The sequence below is a fragment of the Poecilia latipinna genome, unplaced genomic scaffold (assembly GCF_001443285.1).
Source record: "Poecilia latipinna isolate Pla-1442-1.1 unplaced genomic scaffold, P_latipinna-1.0 Scaffold324, whole genome shotgun sequence".
NCBI lineage: Eukaryota > Metazoa > Chordata > Actinopteri > Cyprinodontiformes > Poeciliidae > Poecilia > Poecilia latipinna.
The window spans coordinates 50,795-67,123 of NW_015112940.1; the positions used below are offsets into that span (position 1 = coordinate 50,795).

A 16,329-nucleotide genomic window follows, 5' to 3' on the forward strand; every position below is an offset into this window, starting at 1 on the left:
TTTTTTGTTGAGGAGGGGAAATAAGTATTGTGTTTAAAACCAAAAAAAAAAAAAAAAAAAAAAAAAAAAAAAAAAAAAAACTTGTCAAATCCTTTTTTCCAACACCGAACAACTTTTGGTGGAGGTAGTATGACGGTGAGGGGTAACATTCCCCTCAATGAAAAAAAAAAAGTTACCATCTTTGGAGACAATCTTATTGCAGATAGGTATCGAAATGAGATTCTGCAACCTGGAGGTAGTCCCATATCCCCACTACTCTCCAAGATGTTAGTGTGTGCCCACACAGAGCAGAATCTGTCAGACTAAATTCTGATTTTCGGAGCAGAGAGGATGAAATGAACCTGCCTGCCTGTCCTCAACCTCACTGAACACTTGAGGGATCAGCTTGAGCATCCTGCCCATACCAAAGGGACCAACATACTCACTTTGGCTGACTTATGAAGAAACTGGTTGAAGAATGGAATACCATCCCACAGCCATTTGTGACCAAGCTGGTGACCAGGGCAGAGTGTTTGTGTATGGCATTTCATTACACTTTTCTGTCCCCTGTTTATTAAATCAATAACTGTCTCGTTTCAGTCAATTCGAGAAACCAAACCAAAGGCTATCAAGAGTCATTAGCAGAATAACCTATCTGGCCTTGGTTAATAGAGTTTGTTCAGTTTTTTCGGCGCAACCCACACACTCAAATCTACTGCTCAATCCAAAAAGCATTTTCATTACAGATGTGGAACCATTTAAAAGAGAGAGGGAAAAAAAAAAAAACATGCTTTCCATCAATAAAAGATTTACTGCCAAGAAGCATTATGACAACAAAGAAATAATTCAGCAAATACAAATCTCCTTATGTTTTGTGTATGTTTTTAAACCAGTGGAACTACTTTTGAGAGGACGTGAAGATGTGATGGAGAGCAGACAGAAACCGTATTTCTGTGCAACCGAGTTGTTTTATATTCAATTCAGCAGCTGTAGCAAGAGGCAAGTTTTTCATATAAATATTTGTCAGTGTAGTTCTCTATAATCATCTTGCTATTATGAAAAGGAATGCTTTTTCTAGCACCCATCACAAAAAAAAAGACATGAACACTCTAGAGTTAGGTATTTATTTATTTACTGTAAGTCATCTGGTCATCACAACATTCACTAACATAATAGCTTAATTTCCTGACATTGTGCAACCCTCTTCTTTTAGGAGAAGGAGGTGGAGATATTATACAAAATTAAACTTTTCTGGGCTTTCTATCACGCTATGATTTAATTTCCTCATCAAACATATCCAGAGTGTTGTTTTGACTCATAAATGTTTGAGAAATCATTTAATCTCCTATGGATGGGTTTGCATAAACAATAAAGTGTGCCGCCTATTCACCCAAGTTCCCCTGAGGTCACCTGGTGGAACTTGCTGAGCTTATCATACAAACTACAACGATCATAAGAACGATTGTAAACAGCATCAGTGGATCAAGTGGAGAGGCATTGTTGTGATGACAGAGAAGTTTTGGAAAAGGTAGCAGGTTCTTAAGGAGATTAAGGCATCAGTTTCAAGGCCTCATAATACGACTTTGACGCAAAATCCAATTTATTTTGTTGTTTTTGATATGTGCAGTATTTTTACACCAACTGATGGTAAAATATGTACTTGATTGTGGCATAAAATGACACTATGCGCCTGGAAAATACATAATACTCCTCCTTTAAATAGATGCAACAACAAGACAAAAGTTAATGCCAAATCCAGGAAAATACAAAGAAAATGTTTTGCGAGACATGCAGCTTAAAAGAACACCACGCTTATTAAAAGTCAAAGATCTTCCATAGAAATGCAAACATTTGCATTGAGGTTGACACATCTTTCCACCTAATTTGCTTCTGCCTTCTATTTGCATATTTTCAATCCTGAGAAGACATTGTTTCTCATCTGGCAGACTTGTGAGACATTTAGTCAGCTGACCTCGTCACAGTCACCAGTTCTTAGGAAAGGATGAGTAGGTGTGATTATACTAAGTATCATTGCAATGATGATAGGCTGCTAAGGTTCTACACACCATCCACACACTCTCTCTCACACCCAGTCAGTCCATCACACATATAAAAACAAAGCTTACACTACTGCTGACATAGAGTGTTGTTACATGTCGAGTAAAGGCGACAGCTTTGTCTGAGGATTTGTTTGCGTACCTCGCCACAGTGAGACAGCTATGCACAATTCTCTCTGGTAACTTTAAAGCCACGGCGGATCTCTATTATGCTTGGTAACTTTGGGCAGCCGTTGCTTCATCTGAAATGAAGAAACACCTAAAACACGGTCTACACTGCACAGAGCAGTGGCCAAATCTACAGAGGAATCTACAGAGAATCGGTGACACGTACAAGCCGAGATATCCTTCAGTATCAAAGACGGATACAAACCACCACACAGCAGCCATTAAGGCAAGGGGATAAGGCCGGTCTCTTGTGACAAAGCAGAAGCACCTGCTCTCCTGTCTTTGTTGCACTCTCTGGATCTGCCATTGTCTGTCTCTGTGTGTGTGTTTATCTGCATTCAAACCTATAAATAGAGGAAACGTCTTCCCTAGCGCTCACTCCAGTGGGATCCTCTCATGTTTTAATTAAATAAACTGCAGCAATAAGGCCCAGCTGTGCCCTGCATCCCCAGCCTGCATCAGTCAGCATCCGTGCTCAGGGGCGACATACGCTGTAGAGGCCGGGGCGACGGTGCATTTGAATACGTAAGGACGGAGGCAGATGGCGAAGAAGAACAGCGAGATGGACCGTGCCGTAAAACTGGGGCATTCTGCACAGAGGCCACCTGGGTATCAAAGGATGCCCTGTTCAGGTGTTTTGGATGGGTTCCCCGATGTGCAAACCAGCAGCTTGATACATTCCTTTCATCGTTCTCCCCATATCATCTTTTCTTTTAGTGGTGTTTACTTTTAAAAAAAAAAAATGTTTGCAAAGTATTGTTGTCTTGCAGTGAGGAGAAAAAAATATATAATAGCATAAGCACAGCCAGAAGTCAAGCTCACCCCGTTCATTTAAAACAGTCATGGTTTATTTTTCCTAACGTTTATGCATGGTAAACCAAATGAACCTTCTGTTCAGACCTGATGCTAACGCATATCCTGGCTGAATGGCTCTCTTTTTCTGCAGTGAAAGTGAACAAAGCAGATGTGAGTGCAGCCCCAAAGCTTTTCAAACAGGCCTTGCCCCACATGCTTTGCTGCCAAGCCACACATTTCTGCTCTTCAAAACTGGAGTCTAAATGCAGCAAAAATGAATCTACCTTTTAACACAGGAAACGGGCAGTGTGTGTTGTTGTGAAAAGTGCAGAATGCCTACATGTTACATGCGGTGAAGTTGTCGTTTTCTATTAGCAAAGGTTGCTTTTCCGGCTTGTCTGAAGAGGCTGGTTTGAAATCAAGACGGGTTAAAATAGTTCCATTTGTGAGTGTAGCAAACCGTCTGTATGAAGAGTCATACAGACACAAACCATGTGTTACCACTTTAAAATGTCTCATATTACAAGTTACTGGCCACATTTCACTTTAAGAATCAAACTCTTGTAACGTTTAGTTTGTCCTGAAAAAATACCACCGTCAGCATTTGGACTACAGGATAAAATATAATCTTCAAACAAACCAACGTCACTTTCTATGTATGGCTAGTACAGTACACCAGCAGCGTCTGTGTTTTCCACAGAAGAAGGTCATAAATAGGACCAGGACAAACTGAAATAACCAACTTATCATGGATCCAGTCGAACCAGTTAGCCCCACCAGGCCTCTGCTTGCAGGACAGATACCAATTAAAACAAACGGCAATAAAAAAAACAACAAACACGATTAATGGTACGCTATTAATTGTGACATATTAAGGTGTGCTGTTGGGAGGTAATGATCAAATATTTAGAACAGAGTTCCTTTTTGTTTTCACGGATGAAGTCATCAAATCTGTTTAGGCAATTTGTAGAGCTCTAAATTTGCATTTCATGGGCCTTCTGCGCTGTACCAGCAGTGCCAGCCTCAGCTGGTATCAATTAAAAACATTTATTGCAGTTTGCATTATGAACAAATTTATTATGCTTATCACAAATTGTTTCGGCGTGATTATTCATGTTTCCATTCTTGCATCATGGCTTGCGTATGGTCAGAGAAATAGTCTGGCTAATCTTTAGTCCTCTGTCTTATCTAAATCATCCAAGTTGTATTCGTAAGGTAGAAAGTCAAAGACCAGATCAAAATGCTTCATAACCCAGCTGGCATCTGTCCAAAATCTCTTGTTAAGCGTAGTGTTTACAAAAAACAACACATCATTCACTCACAGTGATCTTCACTGTTGAGTACAATTCTTGTGATCTGGATGTTCTCTTTTCAGAAATAGCTTTGCTTCGCTGCCATTTTTTATGATGTTTTTAAGTTGCCCAGTTACTGGAAGGGAAATACAAATCACTTAGATAGTTGAATTAATTTTCTGACCACTTGTGAGATGGCCATTTCCCCTGTACTTAGTTTCATTTTTGAAGAGAAGAGCACCCAAATGTTGCAAATTTGAATATGAATTTTACAAAGCATGACTGGGTTGCAAAATCACCATCATTGATTAGAAAAGCTGTGCTAATGCTTTACTGGCATCCATAGCATTTCTGCTAACATTCCCATTTAGCACTGTAAATTCTGGTTTTGCAAAATACTTGCTCAAAGACTCATATCTGACCACAAGTTCAGAAACCTCATCTAATGCTTGTGAATCAATATCTCTGGCTGGATCTTTTTTCTGTTAAGCTTCCTCTCCAAACCCTCACATGATTTCACAGCTAGGCCCTGCTGTAAGAAAAACACACACTTAAATGGCAGTATTTAGTAACAGCAGCAAAAAAAAAACCCTGCTTGGTTCCCGGTTAGCATGTATAATTAATGGACTGGTGCTGCTGGTCCTTGTACTCTTTTTAAGCTAATCCCCAAAAGGCCATGTGTCCATTAAAGCCCTGCAACAGTCAACACCCTGGAGGATAAATATGGCCGAGTACAGCTCTCAGACACCGTCAATGCCCAAGCTAAAAAATAAAAATAAAAATGAAATGACGGTATGATTATATGTCAATCATTTCATGATTTCTTTGTTTCTGTCGTATTTAGCAGAATGGCCACTTTCGGTAACTCTGGTTTACTGTCAGACGTGTTCTGCATTTAAGAATTGACTGATTCGACTAAATTATCCTCAGCTGATAAGAAGTAGAAATCAGTCAATAATCATTCTGATGAGTAACAGTGACGACCTTTCTCACTGTTCATTTTAAAAGAGCTAAGTGTTCAATACCTATAACCCTGCATAGAGATGCACCAATCAAGCTTTCAGTGGACAATACTGATTTTCTTTAAGGTATGACCATACATGATGTATTTTTCCAACTGAGGACTTTACGACAGTAGAGAGCATCAACATACATGGTGTTGGACATGTTAAGGAGGAGTTCCTAATTTTGATTATTCCAATACTTTTAGTTACAATGATAGAGCATAGTCATTCTGGTTGCTGATGCTCAACACATTAATCTGTCTACTTGACAGTAGTAAGATAACACTTTTAAAAAGTGGTTGGCTAAGACTCAAAGACAGAAGCTAAATGCATTTCCTATCTTTAAGAGTCATGCATTTAAAGTCAAGCTGCATGCTTTAGAGATAAATAACAATGGGGCAATAGTTGTGGTCAGAAGCCCCTAAACAGGGGACCAGTAAATGCAAAGTGAATTGCATTGCATGTCACGCTCCCTCATGTGGTTATCCAATGGGAGAGGAGTGTTAGAAATGGCAGCATAAGGATGATAGGTCAGCACCATTTGATGATAGCAGTACATGACTAAAGGACAAGTGATGCCAGAACTGTAAATAGGTGTAACCAAAGCAAGAGGAGAAAATTTTAGTTGTGAGTGATTTAGATTGGTAATAAGAGGTAACATTTCAGAGCTTAAGCTAGAAAATACTGGTGGTGACAGAAAAATTACCCACAAATTTAAAGGGTGGAGTTGCAAACAGTAACTTCAACTATTTATGTGATCACATAAAGTGAGCCTCATTTTTCAAAAACTGAATATTTGAATAATATCTAGATTTAAAATGAGTGGTGAGACATTTTAGAAAATACTGTGTTTTATAGCAGGATTTCAAGGCACAACACCTCAATGTTTTATTACTGTAAATTCTTTCACTACCTGGACAAGTTTTATTTTCTCTGGACCAAGCCGTAAAGATATAGAAGATGGGAGAGGAGAATATTAGAACTGAAAGATCTCAAAGTATATGTGATTCTTTTCTTTGGAAAAAAATAAAATAAACTGTAGGGTTGGATTAAATTTCTGTCCGGCAGTGGAGGACAAATGTTTACCATTTTTCAATGAAGAACCACATGGCAGTAACATCTTTCTACAAAATATGACATGTTATGTAACTGGACCTATTTACTTAATGTAAAACATGCTGAATCCAATTTCATCTGGATTTGTATAAGTGGGTGTACCACAAGAACAACATCCCAACTTTGCAGTTATAACTTGGTAAAGGTATGTTTCATTATGCTAAATCCCAACAACACACCTGCTGCCCCATTAGAGTTTAGCTACACACTAACTTGTGTCTAAAATCACTACAGGCCACTGCCCTGCTGACTTATGGTTTTAGCTTCAGAATACTGCCTTTAATATGGTCAGTAGGGTTAAAGTACAGGAAAACATTGTCTTTGTTGCAAAGATTTAGCTGTCTCTAGGATGGCTGTTATAATGATATTGAGTATATATATTATATTGTATCGTTTAGTTTGCTATGTTCCGAGTTATGTACTTGTAGTTGGTTTCATCTGTGGTGTTTAGCATTTATTGCTGCATGTGGATGAGTGTTCCAACTATTAATAGTTTTGAGCGAAAGTCCACCTTGGTCAGGACACCCTCACAAGTCATTTTGTGCACAAATAATAAAGTACAGTAATAATTCATTTTAAAAAAATCACTAATTCAAGAGCTCAACTCTTACAACACCGAATTTGAGGAGTCAAGTTAAGCAGGGACACTGAAGCTAGAGTTGTACCATTCACACACTCTTTCCTTGATCTGCAATCACCAGCTAAATGACCAGAAACTAAGTGCTACTTTCAATTTAAGTTAAGACATAAAACAGTCCTTAAAATAAAGAAAATCAAATTTGGTGCAGAGTACTTCAAGAAAAACAAAATATTTTAACTTTTTCACTGATCATCCAGCAACACTAGTTGTACAATTGTATGTCGATGAAGTCTACATCTCCTGCATTTTTTTTTCTCCAAAGGCTCTATAGTACTTTGAGACCTAATTATTGTTTCTAATGGCATACTATGCAGCATATCCCTGAATAAACAATGAAAAAAGTGCCTATCCCAATATCTCAAGTCTTGCTACTTACAGTGATTCGGTCTCTTACATATGGTAAGTTGGGTTATCTCTACGAGTCATTCACATTTACTGCTCCTTTTCACCATTTATATTCCCGTTGTGCTCCACCCGCCCCACAAATACATTTCTTGACCCGCCCTGGATAAAAGGACATAAAATAGAAACAAGACTGCTCTAATGTATCTGGGCTGACAAGATAGGTGGACATTGCCATACACTGGAAAGCTTCAAAAACGGAAGATGGTTAATTGATTCAAGAGGCGCGATGAGACTGGTGTTCCAACAAATAAGGAGAGGAACAAAGAAGCAGAGGAGAAGAAAAGATACATTAATGAATTAATAATAGGCAAATTGTGGACATGTGATATTACACAACTACATGTGACTAACAGCCAGCTTATGATGTAAGGAATGCATAGCTAGGTTGAAATTTACTTTGGCCTCAATAATTTACACTCTTAATCAGATCGTTGCCCTGCCAAACACAATCAGACAACAACTGAGGCTGATGACTTAATGGTTTCCAAACGTGTATCAAAGGGTATTAATATCAAGGCCAAAATGCTGCATTTTGGTCTGTGTCTCCAGACATCGGGCCACTGTAAGTACTGTGATCACAGCCAAAAGGCCTAGTAACATCAGCCAGATTATAATAGCCATGCTCATCAGTCGCACTGTTATTATCACGGCCAGGTACATGGATATTATGGGATCAGCATCCAGCCGAGTCTCATCATCAACTGGGTGATACCTAAGCTAAGCAGAGACGCATGGTCGAGCTGTCACACATGACCTAACGGCCCATGCAAACAATCTCACAGCCTCATCATCCTCCTTCGGTCGGCCAATTCAGAACAAAACCTCCCATTTCATGTTACTTACCGATTCCGGGGGCGGAGTAGATGAAATATAGTACCGAGGTGGAGAGCGAAAAAAGGAATAAAAGCCCAAGGAATGACCTTCTCCGGAAACGCAAATGTGTCGGCATCATACAGGCAGCAAAAGCACACACAGGCACGTTTTGCTTTTTTCCAACGACGACTGACCAGCCCCGATGTGTCCAGATGCCTGAGCCAGCGAGTCCGTGGACGGTCTGGGCTAAAATGAGTCGAATCGAGCGCTAGGTCTGCGGCTGCAGCAGATGAACAGGCGACGAGGAAGTCAGTCTATTTCCGCGGCAGGTTGCAAAAAACAAGGATGGGAACGCCAGCATTCAGCCGAGACACTTGAGTCCCATTCCTGAAGAGAAGGTGTCGGTTTAAATTCGGGGTATGTCCTAATGGAAGGGAAAATGGCCAGCGAAAATTTCGCGGATTAAGGGGGCCTGGTGGGCTCAACGCGAGACCATCCTTTCGGTTCCACCGATGGTGTTTCTTCCACTCTTCGTTTTCTGCTGCCCGCCTGCCCAACCCTATGAATGGAGCGGTCTCTCCGCAGAGAGAAAAAAGAGCAATACCTCAAGTGGGCGTTAACGCGGTAGCTCCTACTCAACGCAAAGTACGTACGGCGTAGACGACGTAACCTGGCAACCAACGTTGGAATAAAAAAAGCCTTCTTGATAACCTTCTCTACGTTACTGGAAAACTAATGGCATATTGTATGACCGTAAGCTAGTTGTCTCAGCCAAGATTATAAGACATGGATTCACTGACTGATTAATCATTTCATTTCAGTTAAATCAAACTTCTCGATTCTTAAAACTAATCTGTCATTCACAGGATTAATTATTGGCCGAGAGTACTTATTTATTCTTAATTCAGTAAGTAAAAACGGAATTTAACACAAAGTGCCACAATGCAACACATACGAAGAAAATACGTGTATATTTAAGTAAGGGATCATTTAAAAAAAGGTTATCAGAAATCCAAGTTTTCATTTCTGATGTGATTAGAGTGTGATTATTTCACAAAAAAAAAATATATTTAGTTTTCAAAAGCAATGATAAGAAAAACTGAGTAACTTGGGGGAGGAGAGCCGCAAAGGCAGTTTCGACACTGTGCTCTAGGGTGTGAATCATATAAAACCCCCTACTCCTGCCTCCCAAAAGATCTCCCACTATATGAGAATCACCAGCAAAGCACTGTACTTAGAGTTCCTTTGTTGCTTTCAGTGGCGCCACCATAGGAGGGATGGGTCGGGGGTCAATTTACATAAGAAATCATTCCAGAGTGCTTTCTATCTACAAAACCTAAGCAGCAGATATGGTGAGTTCTGTGAGGTTCAGAATAAAATTTAAGAGTTTATTTTAAGGGAATATTATAAAACTCAATTTTCTTTTAATATGCAAATGAACTAAGTCACCCTGGTCTTACATACATGATATATAGTTTAAATTACTAATTCAAGAAACGACACGTCATTGCATTTATTTATTTATTTATTTATTTATCTATCTGAAATTATTCAATAGCTTTCTGTTTCACTGTATGCTACCTCAAGATTATAAACGCTCCCCCAGATGCTCGGTTTCTTTGCTTTGCTACTGAATTTGTTTTTACATATTATTTACATTTGTTTATGTTTGTTTTGCATCTGTTTTATATCGCCTATATTAAATGAGCTAAAATACTCAAACAAAAAAGGACAACTTTTTTCCGTGTTTTGGGGGATTGGGAGTACTGGATTTGGGAACCGATATACTTTCCCGAAACCCACTACCCGGAGTATGGGGCTGTAAATAAACAGGAATATAAAATTCTATAGATACAACCTTTCTCTCATAGTACCCATAATTTCTTAGACATTTCCCAGTAAACTATTTAAAACGTCATGTTTTTATTTCCTCAGCTGAATAAACACTGTCTGTTACATTCAAATAACACCTTAGGGGGGTTCTAGTTATTTCGAATAGGAAGACAGTTTTTTTTTTGTTTTTTGTTCGTTTTAAAAGCAATTCCAGGATTAAAATATTATAAATGACATCGCAACATAATGCAACACAGTGAGCTAGAAAGAAAAATTAAATAAATTCGGCCTTTCAATGAGAAAGAAATACACTAATAAAATAAATAAGTCATAATTACATTTAATTAGTCTTATTTATATAAATTTGAGGAAACAAACATGTTGAAAAAACATAACTTATATATACCTATCTCAGGATTAAAATAATCATGAAATGATGTGAATAAGACAAATTTAAACGATTAATGACAAGAACAAACAACTACTTATCTTTTCAGTTTTCTGCGTGACGTGTGAAGCAGAGGGTTGACGGTACAGTGCAATGCTACATGGGAAATGTAGTCAATAAAAATATAATCAGCGTTCACATGATATTTTACATACATTTTTGGGGGGGGGCTTAACATTGACTACAACAAAAAAGCATGTGCACATTTCCTACACAAAACATGCGCTCAACTGCGTCTGATTTTTTTACTTGGGTCGTTTTACTGTGATCAGTACAGCTCTGGTTGTCGACTACAACTCCCATCAAACATTTCTGTAGGAAGTAAGGCCGTGATGTCAACAGATACACGAAGCTGAAGATATGAATCCGTCTGTCTTTTTTAATGCAACATATTGTCTTTAGGCCTAAAAACAGTTAGCTGAGAATGAGAGACGTTAGGGTTAAACTTTTTTCGTGGTTCTTGTTACTATTTTTCGTAAAGCTGTGCGTGTCAGACATACTCGAAAAGCCCAACTCTGTGGATCTTTACAAGAGAAATGACAACGGCGAGGAGAATGTGCTACATAAGAATAATACTCCACTTCAAGACAAGCAGATACTTCATGGTCAAAAAGAGACACAACAGAATAAACTTGGCTCAACCAACTCGCAGAGCGACGGGAAGCTTTTCAGGTTGTTTGTCTTTTTCTGTTTTACCTACTGTAACTACGCTAGCAAGACTTTTTTTTTCTTGTCTTGTCACTTTCTCGACTATAACCCTTAAATCCCACATTCAATAACAATCTTTTCTGTCCTATAAAGAAAATGTGTGCATTTTATATAAAATAGCGGCGACTGTTTATCTCAGGTCAAAGTGTCCCTGAATGTGGTAACACCTAAAACGGTATAATATTCAGTCTAAGATGTGTTTACCTTATGGCTGTTTATTGTATCACGTGGTCAGTTTTGGCTGACAATAAGCATAAAGCCGCCATTATACCTGTCATCTTCACTGTTCTCTTCCAGAGAGTCCAATGAAACTACTGAGAATTACAGCAATGAGACCCATCACTCCACAGCAGCTGCTGCCAAGCCAACCACACCAGCACCCCCAACTCCGAAGCCCATCCTTCCTGTGCAGACCGGGGTGAAGGCCCAGGAGGAAGAACAGTCCAGTGGACTGAGTATTTTCTTCAGTCTGCTTGTCATTGGTGGGTTGCTATTCATTCATTTTATTGATTAATCTGACTTGGGCATTTCCATACATCTGCAGAATCAATACGCTATTACAGTTGTTGCAGTGTTATCTGTATAATTTATTTAGTTTGATTTTTGGGATGGACTGAAGCAATAAAAACAACAAAAAAAAACAAACAAACAAAAAAAAAAAATCAAAACACTTCTTAAAGTAATAGTGGAAGTTGACCAGGCTAACAATAGGTGAGTATTTGTCTGGCTGCTTATTTTCGCCTACTTAACAAATGTTCCACATGTTATCGGTGTTACTTTGAAAAGTATGATGTCTGAGGGCCGCCCTGCTATGACGACCCCACCCACTGGAGCTGTTTGTCAATTGTAATGGAAAACCACCCAAACCGTATAGAGTTGAGCTGAGTTCAACCATGCTGTGAACATGTAGTGGAAAAGGGGCTTTAGTTTCTACCACACCACAGCAGCCCATAGGCTCATGACCTCAAACATGTCCAGCCAGCCAACCCTCAATTGTTTGTGAGGGGACATTTTTAGCAGTCTTCTTTCAGATAGCCAATCAGCAGTCAGCAGCAACAGGTGAGGAAGGGTCAGTGCTGCCTCAGTCTTGCCTAGAAGTAGCAAGAAACAAAACTGGTCATTTAGGGTCTTTCTCTGACATTTGACTTAAATTATAAGGAATGCTTTTACATACCATTTTGACTTTACTTGTTTATTCAGTTGGCTAACCTGTTACTACTCTGAATTTAGTTTTGTTTATTAAATTGAGATTAGCTGTTGAATTTGCTTCTTGTACTCTGAGAACTGCTTTCCAAGTAAGTATAGCTGTCTCTAAAAAGATTAAGGTAGTACTCTTAATCTTTATTAAAATATAGATATTTTTCCCTTTTACTCTGTGGGATCACTACATTATTATTCTTTAACAAACTCTGGTGTAGAGAAGCAGCGTTGTTTGCGATCTGAAGGTAGAGTAGCTGAAGATTAGTGCATGAGAAACCATTTCAGAGTTCAGTCTTACAAACCACACATTAGGCCTAAATGGCGTATCGTTTGCTGCCACAATTTTGTTGCTTGTTTAACAAAAAGCTTTGTTGGTATGACTAGACTACTTTTTTTTCCTGCCTGTGAAATAGAAAGAAGTTAGTTTGCTTTTGAGGTTGTTGCAACTGTTTCTTCCCATGCAGTCAAATACATGATTGCTTGTGTGAAATAGTGCCAGTATCTTCGAGAGCAACCCTTGGCAAATAAATATGGGATCACTATATTGCAGGATGTTTAATTAAGTGTTTAGCCTTTCAAAATATCCCTCAGTAAAAGTAAATGTCTTTTTTTAATCAGATTATGTTATAAAATTTAATAAATTCAGTTCAGAGAATAAAAGATAAAAACTATCTTGATTTTTTTTTTTCCTTATTCAAGTAATTTTAATAGTTAATTAAAAATGAATCTTGTCTCTGACCAAAAAATGTTATAACTTCAAGATTATTCTCACTGAAAATCTGTTTTGGAAAACAACAAAATGGTACACGGCAGTCATTAATTTTGTAAAGCTCATCTAATTTCTGGGTTGTTTAATATTTTGCTAAATAAATTAGCTCTTTCTACGTTCTACTTTTATATGCGCCTTTGAAAATTATTTAAATGTCATTACGTACCAATGCTATTTCTTCATCCCTCTACTCACTGCAGTTATCAGTCAAACATCTAGAAAAGCCTTTGTAGCGGCATATTAGGTAGTAGCTTTTTTAGGCCTGATGTGAGCAAGTGTGACATCATCTTCTGAACAAAGATGCATTTGTCCTAAATAGTCATTCAGTTGTCTCCTACATCCTCTCTCCCTCAGGTATCTGCATCATATTGGTGCACCTGCTTATCAAGTTCAAGCTGCATTTTCTTCCTGAGAGTGTGGCTGTTGTGTCTCTTGGTAAGTGTCGCTCGTGTAACTTGCTGCTTTGTGCACAAATATGTACTTGATTGAACAGTTTCAGTATTTAACGACAATTCTGCGCAAATATTAAGAGCAGGATAACAATCGGAAAGCAGAAAGGGTGACGCCAGATTATATTGTCAGAATCCGCTTCATTGGCTAAGATTGTTTGCACAAATATTTGACTTTTGATTTGAAACATTCACAGTGTACAAAGTGCAAATATATTAATTTTACAGGAAACAAAGTTCATTTATACAGCACATTTCAGCACCTAGTCAATTGAAGGTACTTTTACATGATGTAAATAATAAACAAGCAAGAAACATACTTTTTTTTCAAATGTCATAATCATCAGCATAAATTATAATAAATTATAGCTGTAGTTGCCTGATTGACTTTGTAGGCAGTGTAATCCATTGGAGACAGCTTTATTACAAGCCCCAGGTTTTAGCCCCATGCATGTTGTTAATTGACACCTTCTTGAAATTCCTACATGACTAATGAAATCATGAAGCCATTTTTTTCACCTTCCTCCGTAAATTTTCTGTTAACGTTGATAAACTTATTATTATTATTTTTTTTAAGTGTTCTGTCTATCTAACATAAATATAAAAATGACTCAGCTGGCTTCATTCTATAAATAATCAATCAATCAAGGTTACTTGTATAACACATTTCAGCACAAAGTCAGTTCAAAGTGCCGTTTTCATCATAAAAATACAAAAATACAAAGTTATAAAAACACCATGAAGTCAACAATTGGGAAAACCATTAACAAACATAAAATTTTTATGAGTGCCATCACCAGAATCACCAATATACATCAAATATGTTGCTCATTGTTCCATTCACTACTAATCTAAAGCAACTGTAAACAGCTGGGTTTTTAGCCTTGCTTTAAAGGAACTCAGTGTTTCAGCTGTTTGGCAGTTTTCTGGAAGTTTGTTCCAGATTTGTGGTGCGTAGAAGCTGAATGCTGCTTCTCCATGTTTGATTCTGGTTCTGCATATTTTAAACTCTATTATCTGAGCTACAGGGAACTCAGAGTATTTTTCCTGTAATAAATGGGTAAATGTTTCTTATATTGGAAATAATTTGCATATATTTTTTCCTGGTCAAACTGGATTGGGGCTTTAGACTAATCTTGCTTTGTTGAAGTAAAGGTAAACATGACCGTTAGAATCCAAAAGGTTGCTGATCCCTGACCAAGAGATAAATATTTTCTCTTCTCACCTTCTGCTCTTCTCTATCAGTCAAAAAGTACACTCATTATTAGTTCTGGGGTTTTAGCATTGAAATGAAAAATCTGGTATAACAGGTTCTGAAATGGCTTAAAACTAGATGCACAGATCTTTGGTATTTGTGCCAACATGGATACCAAAGAGCCACCATTTCATTGTTTTTCAAGGAAATACAAAGTCAAAATGTAAAGGTTTATGATTAGCTAAGTATACCACAGAAACCTTAGATTTTTACAGCACACAAAAAAATCTGGAATCTAAGGGTGTGTTCTTGTGTTCTAACTGGAATTGCACTCACCAGCCAACCTTCCACCCCACAAAGCTCAAAAATACTCGAGGCAGCAGCAATTGGCAAACACCTGGCGGAACAGTGTTTGCTAATGCTGCACTTATGCAAACTTTTTAACTTACTGAAGTAAGAACGTTTGTAAATGGCATCATTTACAAACGTTATGATGCCATTAAGTAACTTAAAAAGTTAAACTTTTAACTTACTGAAGTAAGAACGTTTGTAAATGGCATCATGTCAAACCACAGTTGTTGTAATGTATTGAAGGAGTGTCAGAAAGGGTAAGAGCTTTTTTAAAGAGACAGAGGCCAGTTTCAAGATATCACATACAAACCACCTCTTGATCGATGCAGTTAAAACCAAGGAGCTGGTTGTGGATTTCCACAGGCGCAGACCAACCACACTGACACCAGTAAACATTCAGCGAAAGGACAATGAGATGGTGAACTCTTAGAATGGCTTGAGTGTTCACCTGAACAATGAACTGGACTGGACATTCAACACTGATGCGCTTTACAGGAATGGTCAGAGCAGACTCTACCTGATGAGGAGGCTGAGGTCATTTTGAGTGCAGGAGAGACTTCTTAAGACCGTATTTGATTCTGCGGTGGCATCATCCATCTTTTACATTATAGTTGTTATCTACAGCTGGTAGGATAAGCTCGTCAGGTTGGCCAGCTTTAGGCCAGGATGTCCCCTGCATCCCATCATGCAGCCTAACTTAACAATCAAGTGTGTTGTGTAACAAAAGAGATAGGGCTCCACACATTTTGAAAAGATCACTTGAGGTGAATTCTCCTCCTTGTAACTGTACTCTCTTCACATGCTCGCGCACGTGTTTTCTCTACACCTCAGTGACACACATGCATCTTGACCCTGAAGGGCTTTTCCCTTTTTATGGCCTGCATACTGCACAGGGTCAGAACTTCTGTTTGAGTGCTTGGAGCAGCCAGAGTCTACAGTGGAGAGATAACAGTGTTAACAATTCAGAAGAAAGGCTGCCTTTCATCATTTCCTTTCCCCCATCTGCGTATTGTCTGCCTTGGTCTACGTTATCTCTTAACATCTCACAATAAACCAGCCTCCAAAGATAGTTTTTCTTTTGTCTCTCTGTTTCCTTTGCTCTACGTC

General features: G+C 38.3%; 2 protein-coding genes across 3 annotated transcripts in view; one reads left to right on the forward strand and one right to left on the reverse strand.

Annotated features, from left to right (window-relative positions):
• b4galt5 (UDP-Gal:betaGlcNAc beta 1,4- galactosyltransferase, polypeptide 5) overlaps window positions 1-9,122 on the reverse strand; it is a 54,510-nt gene extending 45,388 nt beyond the window's left edge. Inside the window, exon 1 of the mRNA XM_015035108.1 lies at window positions 8,300-9,122. Coding sequence (XP_014890594.1) covers window positions 8,300-8,408 — 109 coding nt within the window. The 5' untranslated portion in view covers window positions 8,409-9,122. The remainder of the gene's footprint in view (window positions 1-8,299) is intronic.
• Window positions 9,123-10,847: 1,725 nt separating this feature from the next.
• Window positions 10,848-16,329, forward strand: part of slc9a8 (solute carrier family 9 member 8) — a 33,303-nt gene continuing 27,821 nt past the window's right edge. The window contains exons 1-3 of one of the 2 annotated variants that reach the window (XM_015035109.1): window positions 10,848-11,222; window positions 11,556-11,740; window positions 13,582-13,662. In XM_015035109.1, the coding sequence (XP_014890595.1) occupies window positions 10,975-11,222; window positions 11,556-11,740; window positions 13,582-13,662 (514 nt within the window). In that variant the 5' untranslated portion in view covers window positions 10,848-10,974. The remainder of the gene's footprint in view (window positions 11,223-11,555; window positions 11,741-13,581; window positions 13,663-16,329) is intronic. The other variant, XM_015035110.1, reaches the window with a different exon arrangement.